The sequence below is a fragment of the Melozone crissalis genome, unplaced genomic scaffold, assembly GCF_028551555.1.
Source record: "Melozone crissalis strain CALT ecotype California unplaced genomic scaffold, PUWL_Pcris_2 ptg000045l_1, whole genome shotgun sequence".
NCBI classification, from domain to species: domain Eukaryota; kingdom Metazoa; phylum Chordata; class Aves; order Passeriformes; family Passerellidae; genus Melozone; species Melozone crissalis.
In genome coordinates, this window is record NW_026535823.1 from 22,648,746 (window position 1) to 22,665,387 (window position 16,642).

General features: G+C 51.5%; 1 protein-coding gene across 10 annotated transcripts in view; it reads left to right on the forward strand.

The window, feature by feature from the left end:
* The window catches only part of PTPRF (protein tyrosine phosphatase receptor type F), a 374,836-nt gene that overhangs the window by 332,865 nt on the left and 25,329 nt on the right, over positions 1 to 16,642 (forward strand). For 7 of the 10 annotated variants that reach the window (XM_054285892.1, XM_054285901.1, XM_054285891.1 and 4 more), the window contains 6 exons: positions 57 to 147; positions 3,105 to 3,317; positions 6,435 to 6,589; positions 9,764 to 9,879; positions 12,596 to 12,628; positions 15,485 to 15,582. In XM_054285892.1, coding sequence (XP_054141867.1) covers positions 57 to 147; positions 3,105 to 3,317; positions 6,435 to 6,589; positions 9,764 to 9,879; positions 12,596 to 12,628; positions 15,485 to 15,582 — 706 coding nt within the window. The remainder of the gene's footprint in view (positions 1 to 56; positions 148 to 3,104; positions 3,318 to 6,434; positions 6,590 to 9,763; positions 9,880 to 12,595; positions 12,629 to 15,484; positions 15,583 to 16,642) is intronic. The other 3 variants (XM_054285895.1, XM_054285896.1, XM_054285899.1) reach the window with 1 other exon arrangement.

A 16,642-nucleotide genomic window follows, 5' to 3' on the forward strand; every position in this document is an offset into this window, starting at 1 on the left:
AGGGAGCCTGAGATGGCTCAGGGTCCAGTGTTTACACTTCCATCCTTCCTTCCCAGGTGGTACTACATCGTGGTTGTGCCAGCAGACCAGAGCACCAGCACCCTGACTGCTCGGTGGCGGACGCCTGATGAGATGGAGCTGGACCAGGTAGGAGCCTGCAGCAGCTGCTGTGAGGGAAGTGGTTCCCAAAGAGCCCAGCACACTTTGCCCAGGCCTCCTGGCAGCAGCAAGGATGCCATAACACAGGTGCAGGCTGCACATCAGGCATAGGGACTGTGGGAGGGGTGCTCCCTCAGCCTTTATTCATGACACTATGTAGGAAGGAGGCTGGAGTCAAGCTAAGGAGGAGCCACCTCCCAGAATGTGCCCCCTTAGGAGACCACGCCTGAGTGTCTCAGAGCTCTGGCCAGATCCTGTTACAGGTTGTACAGTCCTTGCAGCCTTTTTTGGATAAAATGACCATGTTGATATTTTAAACAAGCTAGGGGAGAAAACTATTGGTTTCAGTTTATTAAGCTTTTTTTGTCAGGAGGCTTTTCCCTCTCTGGACAGGACCTAAGCCTGCAGTGTAAATAAAGAGCTCATTCTTGTGTCTAACAAAACCCACAAAGCTCCCTTCACACCTGCTTGTTAAAGGCTTGGAGCATTCACCGGCCATTACCCCAAGAGGCAGCTTGTGCTGTGCCAGGAGTGCTCTGACACCCAAGGCATGGAACATGTGCAGGTGTCAGGGGACTCCCACACAAGGGCTTTGTGGGCTCTTTCTTCCCCACACACCATCACCCCCAAAGTGTAAAGGAAAAATTCCAAGAAGTCACACACAGAAAGATCCATTGAGATAACAAAGATGCAAGCTTGAAGCACTCAGAAATGACAAACAGCCAGAAGCTGCAAGTCAGCCCTTGGCTTTATTTACATGACCACACAGTCATTCTTGTGAGGTTCCAGCTCCACAGTTGTATTTGTGGTTCTGTTCTGCAAGTGAAGGACAGCTGTGTGATGGAGAACCATCACCCTGCATATTTTCATTGCAGAAGTTTTCCAGCATCACAGATGCCACAAGGAAAAGAGGACCAGCATGAGGAAGGTTGCTTTGGTCTTCAGCTTTAGATGGTTGAAAGCTATGGAAAGAAATAGTTTCTGTCTCTGTCTCACCCAGCCTCAGGCGAATTATTTAAGCCAAAATTTTCATTAGCAGCCAGTGTCTTGCATATGTGATGTTTTTGAGTGCTCAGTTTGAGATCCTGGAGCTCTCATTTGCAAAGCCTAAGCATCCTCAGCTGCAGAGAAAGTCAATAGGAGCTGGATATAGTCAGTGCTATAAAGAAAATACTAAGTTTTCTCAAAAAACAAAACAAGCTGATGTCTTTTCAATTTGACATTCAAATTTAGTGGGTTTTTTTTACATTAATGTTTCAGTATTTCTGTTCTTCATCTGTAAAATTGGGATAATCACTTTTATCTTGACTCATATGGGTGTTTGGAAGATAAGATCATTAATGTTTGTGAAGAGCTTGTAATAATATAGTGATCAGCACCATAGAAAGGCCCATGAGGAAATTATTAATTTTGTCTTCAGAGCTGGATTTGAATAGTAAGCAATAAACAAGGCCTCAGGCTGCATAATGCAAAGAAGAAAACAAAATGTGGAATATCTGCTCTTTGATTAAGCACTGTCTGTCCTGTGTATTGAACAAAGCAGGACTTACAGAAAAGATAGTCTGTGACTCTGCAGTCAGGGGTGCAGCACAATGCACGTACATGAGACAGCTGAATTAATTTTGCACAGGCAGTATTAATTTTCTAATTTTTCAGGATCTGAACTTTGCAGGCCTAGGAGTTTTCTGATGCAGTCTTTTGCTGTGCATTACATGTATAAGTGGCAGAAGCCTCCAGCAACCTTAACCACAGTTAGAGCTCTGTGGTTTTGTGTACATGCACATAGAGCTGCACATTCTGCTCCAAAGAGCTCAGCTATAATCTCAGCCAGATTCAAGAGATGGGTGTAGGAAGCAAATTCCACACTCCAAAAACTATCTTTCTGCTTTTTCCCCTTGGGATTACAGTGACATTTGTGAAACTAAGATTTCTCCAGCCTCTTTTTTATTTCTTTTTTTTTTTTTTCTGGTGATACTATAATGACAAGGTATAGTTTTCCTAAATTGCTTCTATGTGAGTACTGATAAGAGGACAAGGATGGACTATCAAGGGGAAAGAGTAAGGGGTTTCTTAGCCAGCTTCTCCTCCTCAGGGGGAGTAAGCCCAGCTCAGCAGTGTGACTTTGTGTGCACATCACCATCCCTAGCCCTCTGGTGTTCCCCATCTGCCCTGACAATGTTGCCTTGATAAATTTCTGTGTGAAATGTATTTCATCCCTCCTTCTTCCCTTTGAATTAGAATTTCTCTTCCAAACTTGATGTTCATTTTTATTAATTGGAAAAAAAGATCTTTAACCATTTGAGAGTCATTCTTAGCAGTGCAATTGGATTTTTGTGCGTTGTATCCTTTTTCATTAACTTGTGGCTATGAAATTTGCCATTTTTACTCTGAACATTGCTTGGAATCTGTTACCATTCTGTGTGGTTTAAACAAAGCTCTGCCTGCAGCACAGCAGCAGGTGAGATACAGGGGCACTGGCAGAAGGAAAAGACACAGCAAATGTCACTTTTTCCCTGAACATTGGCATCAGCTGCAATTCACATCCAGCGTCTGTAGAGAGTGTGAGTTGCTGTCCATACCAATAATTATGCCACAGAACATGGCTTGGTTCTCTCAGAGCCCATTGGGATACATGACTCAGAGGGACAGTCACAACCAGGCTGTCTCAGCCCTAACATTTACCATGTAGCTCCTCAGGACTCAGGACACTTCCAAAGCTGAGATCCTAGTGGAGGTTCTTGCACTGAGGTTCTGTGACAGATGGCCCAGCAGTGCCTAAATGGATAATCCCTGCCTCTGGCTCCTTAATACCACCAGATACAAACCAAACCCAGTTACCTTTTCCTCCCTTCCCTTCACCCTGCCGAGTGCCTCAGCCAGGGAGGTGGCAGTGTGAGGTGGTGCCATGCTGTCCGCAGCAGTGATGGCACTTTGTCTGTCCCCAGCTGCTGGAGGCCATCAGCCAGGGGAGCCAGAGCAGGCGGCAGCGGCGCCAGGCAGACAGACTGAAGCCCTACATTGCTGCTCAAGTGGATGTGCTGCCTGAGACCTTCACCCTGGGGGATGAGAAGAACTACAAAGGTTTCTACAACAAGCCTCTGTCCCAGGACCTGAGCTATCGCTGCTTCGTGCTGGCCTCGCTGGAGGATGGGGACACGGTAAGGACCTTCTGGGGACACACAACACAGCCTGTCCTGGCAGAGCTGGGCTGGGCTCAATGCAGGCAGGGAGGATGGGGACACGGTAAGGACCTTCTGGGGGACACAGCACAGCCTGTCCTGGCAGAGCCTGAGCTGGGCTCGGTGCAGGCAGGGTGAGCAATTGCTGCAAGGCAGGATGACAGCATTTTCTGTGAAGGAAGGAGGGAGGCTGCATGGCTGGCCTGAAGGAGCAGAGGCAGCCGTGGGAATTGACTTGATAAATGGTGTTTTTGGAGGGAAATGGCACCGTGTGCTCCGCATAACAGATGAGTGTGGAGGACAGTGTCAACACACACGCTCTGCACAAGCTCAGTTCTGGCTTGCAGGCTGTGCTCAGAGCCTTGGCACATGATTGGGATGGGTTCTCATTCTGCTTTGGTTCAAGTGTCTGCAGAAAACAGTCCACAAATCCTACCCTGCACAGTGACTGCAGTGAACAGGGTGTTCTCCCTGCAAACCTGCCCTCACAGGCGCTTCTCTGCCCAGAATTTCACTTTGAGATGACACCTGGAGAAGCAGACCTGTCTCCCATCACAGTGGATTATCAGCGGGGCAAAGGTGCAGAGTTCCCTGCTGTGTGGGGATTCCTGCTCCTGCACGTCTCCCTGCTGGAAAGCAGCAGCACACAGGCCTGGGCACGGGAGGGGCTGATGCAGGAGCATCATCAAGGAGCAGCTCTGCAAGAGCTGGACATCAGTGCCCAGCTGTAAACACAGGGCAGGAGTGGTGGTGGCAGCAGTAGCAGCAGCCAGTGTGTAAATAATGGAAATTACAGAGATGTGTCGAATCCTTTGGTTGGATTCCAAACTGTGGCTTCCTTCCTCAGCCTCATCTGCTTGTAATGGCTAATTAGGGCTGGTCAGGTTCTTCATTACTCATCCAGCTCACATGTTCTTGTGGCAAGATGCGCACACTGGTGAGGGAAGAAGAGTCACAGATTAACAACAAGGTAAGGCAGAGGCCTTGAGATGACAATCCTGACAATCCCTTGCAAGAAGAGGTGACCTTAACTAGTTGATACCAACTATAATCATCATCTCCTCACTAGCATAGACCTGCCACAGCCCTCTAGTAAGCCACCAGCCAGCAGCAGAGCTCCTACAGACCTCCTATATTCCCTGCTCCTGCAGACCACCTTTCTGCATCCCCTGCTGCATCACATTCCCTTTCATTTGGAGCAGGAGGCACTGTCCAAGGCTGTGCCCTGTCTCCCCCACCCAGCTCCTCTGAAATTGCTTCCTCTCTAAGTGTCAGCAGGAGAGCATAGCATTGCCCTTCTTCAAAAGCAGAGGAAATGTGATTGAAACACTGTCTCTGGGAGCAGGGGCACCTGCACCTCTGAGTCTGCCTTTGGAAATGCCACTGAGATAACAGTCCTTCTGATCTCTCCTGCATCTGACTTCCCTTGGAAGGCAATGCCTCCAGAGTGTGTCTGAAAAAAGTATGAATCTCTGCCTCTTACACAAAGCTTCGGAGATGGTCAGACCTTGCTGCACACTTGTGTGGGCTCCTTCCCTCCCCCACCAATGCACCTGGACCTTCCTGGGCAGTCCCAGGCAAAGCCTGTTTGCTCCCACACAGAGCAGCCCCTTGCCCAGGAAAGGGGAGTCACAGGCTCTCCTGTCTGTGCCACGCTCAGAGCTGTCGCTGGCTCCCTGCCCTGTTGTTTGAGCTGGACACAGGGCTGTAGGAACAGTCTGATGGGTTGCAGTGGTCCTGTGCAGACATCCTCTAAGAGCAGCATTGAACCAGGAGCTGGCAGCTAATTCAGCTATTGAAACAGGCTCTTGTAGGGCTGAAAGGTTTCACAAAGTGGCAACCACCCCCCACACTTCGTTCCAGAGAGTGGCACCTCTGCTGATAAGTCTGAGGAGAGCAGCTGGGATGCTGAACTAGTGCGTGCTGCCAGAAGGATGTCCCAGATAAGAGCATTTCCTCTACTCCACACATGTTTGAAACCAGCCTGGCTGGGATCAAGGGCACCTGTGAGAGTAGATCAAGATGTGCATTTGTGTGACAGCAGCAGGCTTGATTTTTCCTTTTCTTCTCCTCACATATGTGAAGACATGAAGTGCACGTTTAAACTCCAGCCTTAAAGCAGGAGATTTATAGATCCACAGGCACCTCTTCTGTGACCAAAACTCTCTATGGCAGGAGCAGAGCTTTCTAACTCCTTAATGCCTGGCAGCAGGTGCTGCTCAAAAGCCACAGGCACGGAACTGATACAGCTCTGGCTCTCTCTAATAGGTGGAAAGGATTTGTTTTTGCAGCATTTAACCCTTCTGACCCAGCAGCTCTGCGCTGTGAGGATGCAGCACAGCTCTGTAGGCCTTAGAAACAGCAGCAGAACAGCAGGTGTGGTGTCATTTTTCTGCAGGAAGGGTTTGGGTCTCTGCTGATTCTGTCTAGCTGGTGGGGCTGGAAAGCTGTCCCTTCAGGTTATAAATCAGTGGGCTGCCACATTGCAGAAGGGAAAGGAACCAGTACGAATGAGCCTCTTTCTAAGGTCTGTTTATCAAAGACATCAGGTAGAAAACGTTCCTGTCATTTCATTCCTTTAAGAAAACCCGCCTCACCCAGCAGGGGTTTTCCTAATATAACTATCCTGAAGAGATGTGTTGATATCAGCACAGCAGGTATTGTAAACCACTTAGGAATCCTCAGCCAGCCTCATTGTGCAATTCTTTGGGATTCAGAAGCTTGTGATTTGGCTCCAAGAAAGTCCAGGGCTGGCAAGGGGCTCTTAGCTGGGCTTCTTGAATTTTGCACCTCCAGGTCGGGTTTGTCAGCCTTGAAGTTGCTGGCGCTGGAATGTTTCACAGCAGCAGAATTGCTGGCACCCAGAATGTGTCAGGGCAGGCAGAAACTGTTGCCACAGCGTGACCTCCACCGACGCCAAGGGAGGGAGTATCTCGAGGGAGGGAGTATCTCCTGGTGTGTTGCTGGGGTTTGAGAAGTGTGACCATTCTCTGCTAGCCAGCAGCAAGGGCAAACCTCAGCATTTCAGGGATGTAGCTGCTGCTTTAGCATAATGGATGCTTGCTTTTCTCTCCCTCTCCTGCCTGTGGTGTTCAGAAGAGATATGCAGCCAGCCCCTACTCGGATGAGATTGTGATGGAAGTGGCATCAGCGAAGCAGCAGGATGAGCCAGAGATGCTGTGGGTGATGGGACCCGTCCTGGCTGTGATATTGATCATCATCATTGTCATTGCCATCCTTCTCTTCAAAAGGTGAGATCCAGTCTGGGACATGGCCATTATGGCATGAGCACTGGAGGTGCTGGCACCTTCAGGGCCTTCCAGGTACAGGGAGCTCTGACAGACAGTCCTTGGTGCCATGGGGAGGAGGAAGGTCTCTACCTGGCACAGCAGAAGGCTCCTTTGTAAGGGAGCAGAAGGGCTGGGTCTGTAGAAGGGAGTGAACACCAGCCCCAGGACACAGCTGCTGTGGGCTCTGGAGGCATATGAACAGTGGGACAGAAGAGAGCAACTTTGTCCCTAAAGCCAGTCTGACTGCTCTCTCATCACAACTTGGATTGGCAGCCTTGGGAACTTCTCTGGTACTGGTTCTCTGTAGAAATTGCCTGCTTGATCTGTGGGACCTGCCTTCCCTCCTGTGAATTTTGACTGAAGAGTATGACCTTGGTGGTGAGAGCAGGGCATGGATGTGCCAGGCTGAAATCAGAGTGGAGCTTTCTTCTTAGGGCCTCTCAGTCCTGACTGCTGGATCAGGACCACCCTCACACTGTGCTCCTGTGGGAGCAGACACCTCCTCCTGCCTGTCAGAGCAGTCCTGCTCCAGCTGTAACTGCAGCGTGTGATGATTGTTCATCCTCTGGAGGAGCCATGGGTTGTATTTGCATGTGTTCATGTAGCCTGTTCAATTACAGTAGGTCATTCTCTATCAGCTCAGCTCTGAGGTTCTGCTCCTCCTGGGCTCTCTATTTACATATATCTCTCTAGCTGGGGAAGGGAGCTGCCTTTGTTGTCTGATTTAATGGAGCTGTGCTGTGCATGTGCAGTCAGTGCCTTTCTGTGTCAGTGATCATCTCCTTTCTTCTGTTCCTGCTTTTCCCTGGATCTAGTAAGCAAGAAAGGTATGAATCCATTTTATCTTTTTGTTTTCCTAAAATTTCAAGTCTATTTCCCTTTTTAAAAATCCAGCCTGAAGCTACTAAGGGGCATCTTTGTTTTTGGGAGTGTGGAGCATGCCAGCCTTAGGAGTTTACAAAGACTCTGTTTCCTCAAAGGTATCAGCGTCCTAGCAGTTGCCAGCCTCTCACAGTTCTCAGGGAGAAGTTCCAACATAAAGGCTTCCCAGATTGCTTTTGCAATTAAATTAAAAATCAAAAACCCCCGACAATAACAGAAGTTATAGGGGCTCCTTTGTTTTCTCAGTCACTTCAGACTGAGAGCTGTTCCCTCAAGAATGCATGTGCATTCCTGCAGTCTCTAATGAGGAAGCTTTGAGGGAATACTGGACAACTGTAAGAAACAGCATGTTTGCTTGTCTTTAATGAGAGAAAATGGACCCAGAGGAGATTTCTGTGCCAGAGCCCCATAGAAGGTATTCCCACCTTGCCTTAGCTTTGCCTTGTCCTGGAGTCGTGTGGGTGCACCAGGGAGCTCTGGCCTGCAGTGCCCAGAGCTGGCACATGTGTCCCTGCTGCATCCTCACCCATGGGAGAGCAGCATATCCTCTTCAGCACCACCCATGTGCCCAGAGTGATGCTGTGGTTTGGCTGCCCAGCCTCTCTGAGGAGGCATTTTCTCCCAAAGATATCTGTGTATAGAATTCACAGTGCCCAGTCTGTAATGGGAATGGATTGAAGCTGAGCAGCAGTGGGTAGCTTGGGATCTGCAGGATGGTTTAGGAGTTTCCCTGACTGGGCTAATGAGGCAGAGATAAAGTTTAATTATGTTCTGTGCCCATTCCCCAAAAAAGATGGCCCAGTTTGCTTGAGGACTGGTACAGAGCAGCTCATTGCACATCCTGCTGTGCTCCTGATAGGAGGTTTATTTGTTGGCTGTGTATTCTCCATTCTTTCTGTCAATGCCCTCAGTCCTTCAGCTCTTTTGTCTTGGTCCAGGCGGCTGGAAGGCTTCTGAGATGTTGAGATGCCTCAGAGTAGTGTAAGACTCACAAGCTCGTTCTCTCCAATGAACAGCTCCAGTGTTTGCTGCAGCCTCAGGCTGCAGATGGAGCTCACAGGCTGGGCCACACAAGGAACACACGCAGGTTTCACTCGTGATTGATGCACTGTGTCTTCTCTAAGTGCCTCTCATTAGTGGCAGCCCAGCATGCCCAGCCTCTGATGGAAGTGAAAGTGCCCTGTGCCTGTGAGAGCATTTGGGATCATGCATGGTTCAGGGTCATTACTATCCAGGGATGCAGCTGCCTTTGTGCAGAACCTGGCAGCCCTTCATTGTGCTTCCAGGGGCCTCACAAGGAGGACCAAAGCACAGACTGATTGTTGCCATTTGCAGGCTGGTAAATGTGCTAGCATTTGTGTACAGCAGCAGTGCTGCAGCTCCCTCTCTTCCAGGAAACATCAGGTCAGCAGAGGGGTTCAGGCAAAATCCATCTGGGGACTGCAGCCAAAAGACAAAGTCTCTGTGTATTCCTGCATGCTCAGTCTGTTGGCCTGGTGCCAGGGTCAGCACAGGCTCAGATGAGAAAACTGCTGTGCTGCTCCTGCCCAACACCCTGCTGCAGCCCTTGGGTATACCCACCATATTTGTAATCTAGAGCTAGAAGTGGGACCAAGAGATTCACCAGAAACTCTTCTTGCAGTATTATATTTTCCTTAATATTCACTTGTCCACTTTTTGATTGGATCTGTCCCTGCTTTGCCTGTGAATTCCAGTAAGAGCCTGAGGTGGTGGCGTCGCTTGAGGCATAAATATAGCATGAAGAGACAACATTGTATTTTATTGTTCCATTAATACACGCCTTGGGTGCCTTCAACCATTCAAGACGTGTATTAATGGCCCAATAAAACACACCCTGAAGAGCCTTTACACTATTATATTACAGCATTCTATATTTAAATATTTCTAATACTTGAAAAAAAATTTTATTATATCCTTCCACTACAGGAAATAGTTCCTATAGACAGTAAGAGGAAGCAGTATTTTGCATCTATCTGCATTTTCTGTAATAAATACTGTGCAGAATACCACATTTCAAAACTGCCTCACTAATCAAACATCTGACATTGCTTATATATAATCTTTCCTGTTTCATAGAGGGGAAATTGGAGGCACAGAAGATGATATGACTTACCCAGAGCCCCAGGGTGCTCCTGACTGTCTGGGACACAGGCACCCAGACCCCTTCCTAGGGTGATTCATGCCAGTCTCTGCCAGCACTCACCTGCTTGTCTCTGCCCTCTCTGTCCACAGGAAAAGGGCACATTCCCCCTCTTCCAAGGATGAGCACTCCATCGGCCTGAAGGACTCACTCTTGGCCCACTCATCTGACCCCGTTGAGATGAGGCGGCTCAACTACCAGACTCCAGGTAAGGAGCAGCTCATCCCCTTGAATCCTGCTTCCTCTGGTTCCCCTTCTCCATGTCCCCATCCCAGAGGCAGAGTGCAGTCCTTCCCACCCTCCAGGAGATCCACACCTTCTCAGTCACAGTGACACAGAGTGGGCTTTAGACCAAGGATGTCCAAGTATCTCCTCTCTGGGTTGCAAATCCTCCTCCCTGGGCCTGTCACTGCAGGCACATGAGGCTGGGGAACCTGGATGGGGCTGGCCTGTTGTGTGGTGTGTGTCAGACACGGTGTGGAGCTCATTACACTTGTCCTGAGCTGGGAGGAGCCTCCATGCTATTGGGAGTGTCCACACCTGAGCTTCAGTGCTGAGCACAAATCGTGCGGTGTTGGCCACAGGGGCTGCATCTGGGGCAGTCAGGATGTACACAGAGCTCTTACATTGCTGAGGGTGCCCCAGCAGCTTCATTCTGGGATCTTTGGTGTGCTGACTCTCCTGCTCTGCTCAGCTAAGGGTCAAGACAAGAGCTCCCTGCAGACTACAGTGCTCTGCAGCCAGTACTGTGGCCCACTGAAGGACTCTGCTGATCATGGTGGTCTCAGTGCAGAGGATGATAGCTCAGTAAAAGCCATTCTCTGCATGCTGCTTTCACTGGCCTGGGATGCCTCAGGCTGTAGCTTTGCCAGCTCATGGAGGCAGCTGTACTTCCCACTGCAGAAAGGTCTTGTGCTGCTGCTTTGTGTCTGCACGTCTCTGATGGCACCGCAAGCACAGTACCTGTCATTGTAGTGATCAGAGACAGGCTCTGCCCTGACTCGTTCAGAGCCTTTCAGAGAGTCCAAGTCCTAGATGAACTGAGGGAGCACTTGGGCTTTTGTGTTGGAGGGAGCAGTTCAGCAGCAAATGAGGCACATACAGTTCTGTTCTAACTTGCAGCTCCTCCTGGTCTCTAACCTACTTTCCTTTTCCTCCTGCTGCTCATTCATCTAAGGGCTTTCATCTAATAGGAGAGTTTTGAAGGGGCCATTTCCTGATGTAAAACTGCTGTGTCTGGCGGGGGGGCAAGAACAGCCTTTCCTGTTGCCACTCACAGCAGTCTGGCTCACATCTGGGGTGAGCTACACCAGCACATCTTTTTCTGTGCCAGGGCAGCTGTCAGGGGTCTGTAGTTAGTGCATCTCCCAGGCAGAACCAGTGGCAGATCTCACGTGTGGGCAGCAGCAGAGCTGGCACATTAATTGGTCACAGCACAGCACAGGATGGTGTCACAGCATGGGAGGGAAATACTGTGGGGAGCAGGGAAGGCACGTGTGCCAGAGGAGGAACATCTCAACTGGCAGATCACCGGGAGCAGCACTAGGGAGGGGGTCACACACAGTCAGCAGCAGCATGCAGCTTCTTGAGGAGAAGCACAGTGTTAAACAGGGACAGCTGTGCATGGGGACAGGCCTCTGTGACATGTCTCCATGTGGGTACAAAAGCCATCTTTGCTGTCTGCTTGTGGTTTGCATTGTGTGAAGAATTGTGACAAGTCGGGCTTGCTCCCACCTTCAGAGAGGTCAGGGTGTTTGCAGCAAGGGGGTCCCTTGCTATACCTGTAGCAAGGTTCAAGAACTGCCATCAGAGAAACAGGGAGCCAGGAAATTTCCTTTTCCTGTCTGTGAGTGAGGATAAGCCAAAGATGCTGCTCATTTGTTAAGTTTGCAGAGCTCTCTGGAGAGACAAAACCAAGCCAGAGTGTGCAGTTCACTCGAGACAGCAGCAGGACCCTGGGATACTGCCAGACACTGCTCCCCCACCAAGAGACGGCACTCTGTCCTCCTCCCCTTCCCCTCCTGCATCCCTTGTGAGTTTCTGAGGAGTGGAAAGGGGTGTTGTGCAGCTTGAAGTGACTGTTCCACTCCTGACGAGCTTGTCCTCGTTAATGAGGCACATGAAAGCCACCAAGCCCAGTGGGCCCAAGCTGCTGCCCCTGTCACCCGATGGAGGTCGAGGTAGTGCTGTGAGGATGCATTGACAAGAGGTGCTGGCCACCAGCCCTGGTAGTTGGTCTCCCTGCTGGAGCTTGCTGAGCAGGGAAAACTTGTTTAATGCATAATTAATTGGTCTACTGTTATTAAATATTAAGCTTTTCATTTTTGTGGTTTTTACTTCAGACAAGGGTTATTCCCCACTGCTGGCCGCCCTGTACCAATGTACTGCCGTGCCAAGTCACTGAGAGGATACAGGCCTGGGCAGTGTCCCAGTACAACATGAGAGGAGACTGAGTTGTGCTGCTGATGGGCTGTGAGCGAGCTGGAGGATCAGGGGCACTGAGCAGAAGTGGCTGAGGCTGAGTGCAGTGCCCCTGGCCATCGAGTAGCACAGGTGCTCCCTGTACCTGCCATCTGCTGGCCCTTCCCTGGGGCGTGGCACTGGGGCCAGTGGTGTGCAGTGAGAAATGTAGCTCTGAGTGTCACATGAAGGCCTGTGGACTCACTGCCTTGCAAGTAGCTCCAGGTGTTTGCCAGTGTCAGGGGCAGCACTGGCCAGAGCCAGCAGCTGCTGTGTAACAGCCAGGTGCAGGGCAGCCCCAGGGCCAGGCAGCCAGTCCTGTGCTGGAGGGGAGCTCCCAGTGCTGTGGTATATGGTGCTTTCCTTTTCATCTTCATCTCGTTGTGTTTCCATCTCTGAACCTCTGCAACGATGACTAAAGGCTAATGGGATTTCTGTTCTTGCCCCATTTCTTTTCTTTGCAGGTGCCAGTGTCCCCTGTTGCCCGAATATCTCAAGTTAGTTTTACCTCCTGTTTTTATCTTTCGACACCTTTTGCTTTTTCTTTCCCTTTCTCTCTCATATCTGTATTTTTTGTTTCAATGTCATGAAGATCACCTTCACTCACAGCAGACTATAAAATGGCAGTGATTCACTTTCTGACATGATGTGTGGGGCCAGGCTCGGTACTGCTCGCACGGCACTAGAGCAGCTCACTGCAGGACAGTGCAGAAGGGAAGGTCCCGAGGGATGGGCTGCCAGGAGGCCTCTGCAGCAGCCCTTTCCCTGCTCTCCAGCCTCCTACCCCCTCAGGGTGGCAGGCCAGGCTCTGCCATGGTGCCAGGCCTGCAGCTGGCCCTGCATGGGGACTGATAACCTTGGCCATTCTGGAGGGAGCCACCAGCTAAAAATCCCAGATGGACAAATCGAAGGGGGCTCTTCATTGGTTGAACACACTCTCTTCCTACCTTGGGCAAACTGGTTTCCCTAGGCTGGGTCACCTCTGTCACAGACAGAGCACATGACAGACAGACAGGTCTCTGGACTGCCTGAGTTTGGGTACCAGAATCCTGGGCACAGAGGAGGCGCTTACTGCTCTAGCAGCTTGGATGGAGTAGTACCAGCCTGCAGATAAAAGTGCCCCCTTATCACTTGTCTTCTGAGCTCAAGTTCATCCTCAAACAACCATAAAAGCATGGCCACCCTGCCCTGGGATGTACAGGCATCTGTGTATGCACACAGGAATGGGAGATGTGGGATAAATACTTCCCCTGGGAGCAGAGCCAAGGGCTTTGCTGTGTGTCCCTGCAGGCATTGTGAGACCTCTGAGCTCTTCTGGCCTCGTGGTGAGCTCACTGTCGTCTTGCAAGAGCACTTGGAAGAGCTTGTGGAAGTCCTGGCAGTGCGTACAAATCTCCATCCTGCCCTGCACTGTCAGTGGCTGTTTTTTTAGGTTCACCATAATGGGATTCCAACCACCTCTTTCTCCCCACCTGCTCTTGCAGCTCTTTTGTTGCTGCAACACTTCTCTGGCTGGCAAAACACAAGTTTGGAGAGACCACCTTGTGTTTCTCAGCAGAGATGAGGCTCTGCAGCTCTGCTGTGGTCCATGGCTCTGCTGTACTTCGTACATAACCGTGTTGGAGAAGCACATACTGTGGCTGTGTTCCAGTCTCCTTGTCCTTCCTGTCCCACACTTCTGTCTTGGTGCCACACTGTTCTCATCCTTCAGTTGCTCATGAGTGGCAGCTCTGCAAAGGCTGCCCCTCAGCTACAGCCTCAGAGTTCTGGCATGAGTGAGGAATTTGTGCCAAAACCAGCATCATCTCTGTCCCTTTGAGGGCTTGCTCAGCCACCTCGGGGATCCTGATGGGTGAACTAACAGGACCATCTGCAGGAGGACCTCAGCACAAGGCAGAATAGGGGTATTTCCTTCTCCACCTGTCTGTGTGTTCTCAGGCCATCCATGGGTAGCTGTGCACTGCCAAGCAATGGCAGGATGAGTGTGTGTTGGATTGGGTCTTGCTGTGTGCAGTGATGTCAGATGTTTTATGCAGAGGTCTGAGGGTAACACACTCCCATGTTACCACCTTGTGACTTGTCACCACCGTGTGAAATGTGTGTACCCAGCCTGGAGACTGCTCCATCACCTCTGTGGCCCATCACTGCCATCTGTGGCAGTGTTCAGCCTCCTGAGCAATTGAGAAGCTTCTGGCTGTGCTCCAGCCTGTCTCCCTGGGTGTGAGTCAACAGCTTCAGCCTATTAATAATCATCATTACCCGTGTGGGGTTTCTGGGAAACCCATAGAGCAGCCGATGGAGTCACGAGCCTTGGGATTTGGATGACGTGTTTCACAATCATGTTCCTGCCAGTTCAACATCTCAGCATCAGAGAAGGAGGTTGTGATGGTTAAGCTTTGAGTTCCAGGGCCTCAGGAGGGCTCCTCCCAATCCCACATGCACACCCCCACAGTACCTGTCCCCTGTGTGGGATCTGTGGGATCCCTTCCTCTGGGCCTTTCTGCTGAGCAGGGCTTTAGCTGTGCCCGGGATGAGCTGTGATGTTGCATCCCTGGTTTAGGCAGGGCAAGACTTCTGCCATGGCTTGAGCTGCATCCCAGCTCGCAGCAGCCTCCCAGAAGCTGCTGGAGGGCACATCCCTGCCCATGCGCCTTGCATGAGCCAGCCCAGAGGAGCTGGATTTTGGGCCCTGGAGCAGGTCCTGCCTCTGGAGCATCACTGAAGAGTTATGCAGCTGTGGGCAGAGCTGCTCCTTAGCTTTCAGAACACTGTGCAGTGTCCTACCAGGGAATCAGCCATTCTTCTGTGGGACCCTTCGCATCCTTCTCTAATGCCCCGGGGACTGTGACAGCATCTGGCTACCCAAAAAGCTGTGCACATGCACTGCAGAGGTTTCACTGCAGGTCTGGCAGAGTTTCTTTGTGGCTAATGCCATTGTTAGGGGTAAGCAAGAGAATCAGCCCTTGGCGGTGGGAGCACCAGTGTGTTCAACTTCAGCCCATGCGGGAGCCCAGGAGGCGCAGTGACAGCAGTGACAGCGCGTCCTCGGCCTGTTCCTGCCGGGGCTGGCTGAGCCCTGCCCGCTGCGTGGCCTGCTCAGTGTGCCCGTGGCTGCACTGTCCGAGCATGCTCACCCACCATGCCCATCCTGCACATCACCTTTGTGTTCTGTCCGCGCCCCGGGACTGCCGCATGCCCTCAGCTCCCCTCCATCCCGCCGGCGCTTCCATGGTCACACGTGTCCGCCTGCGCCCACCTCGGGGTTTGCTGTGCCCGTGCTCTGCTGAGCCCTCCTCGGCCGTGCAGAGCCATAACTGTTCTCCTCTCCCTCCTCCCTCCTTGTCTGCTTGCAGGCATGCGTGACCACCCCCCCATCCCCGTGAGCGACCTGGCTGACAACATCGAGCGCCTCAAGGCCAACGATGGGCTGAAGTTCTCCCAGGAGTACGAGGTGAGCCTGACAGCGTCACGGGCAGCACGGTGCAGTGGTGCTGGCCAGGGCCCCAGCAGAGAGGGCCTGCTGAGAGCTGAGCTGTCCCTTCCCTGCAGCAATGCTGTGTGGTCAGTCCCCCTGCCAGCCCTGGGAGCCTGCCAGCTCTCCCTGCCAGCCCCACGGTGGTGGGAACTCGCCCTGAGCAGTTGAAGCGTGGCTGGTACAGGGAGAAGGCCTTGCAGGAGAATGCACAGCAGCCTGCCATGCTGCCACCATGGTTAAAGTCTTAGGAGTGAATGGGAGCTCATGTCTGCCTACCTGGACTGCCACTGATTACTTTGTTCTGTTCTGTGAGGGCTGCACTCCATCCAGGTTGGCTGATGTATTTTGGTCTGCAGTATGTGTGCCCATTCACTTCCATCTGTGTTCAAAGCTTTGCTCTCTGCACCATCCTCTGCTGCCAGCAAACATGCCTTGTGAGTTTTCATTCCTGCTTTCCCCAGCTAATCTCCCACTGGACTGTGCTGGCATTAGCCTGTGCCGTCCAGCATCAGTGCCCATAGAAACTCTGCTAGTGTCCCACTGCACTGGAGTAGTCCAAGCTCCCCTCCCACACAGAGCTTTCTGTGCCTGTGACCTGCAGTTACGAGCTGCGAACCTGCCTGCAGTTCTGGATCGTGCTGCCATCGTTGTCCATGTCTCTGGTGCAGCCCCTGGGTAGGTCCTGCCTGCATTCACCACGATGCCGCCTCTGCTCACACACACAGGCACGTGCTGGGTGCTTGGGGAACCCCTCCACTGCACCTCTCTCAGCCCAGCTCCCTCCAGCCCTGCCCTGTCCTCCCTGAGAGCAACTTGCCAAAGGGAGGGAATGTGGAGGGAAAGGGGCTGACCTACCTGAGGGCTGCCTCACCTTTTCTGACGCTCTCCAGGCTGCGTGATTGGGCTGCAACTGTTTAAAATTGGGAAAAGTTCCTCTGCAGCCGTGAGAGCAGGAATGGCAGGATGATGTTTTGCTGTGCTTATATGCAGAGCCCTCTTGAGCTGCAGGGGACTTGTAAATAAACCCCCCACTAGT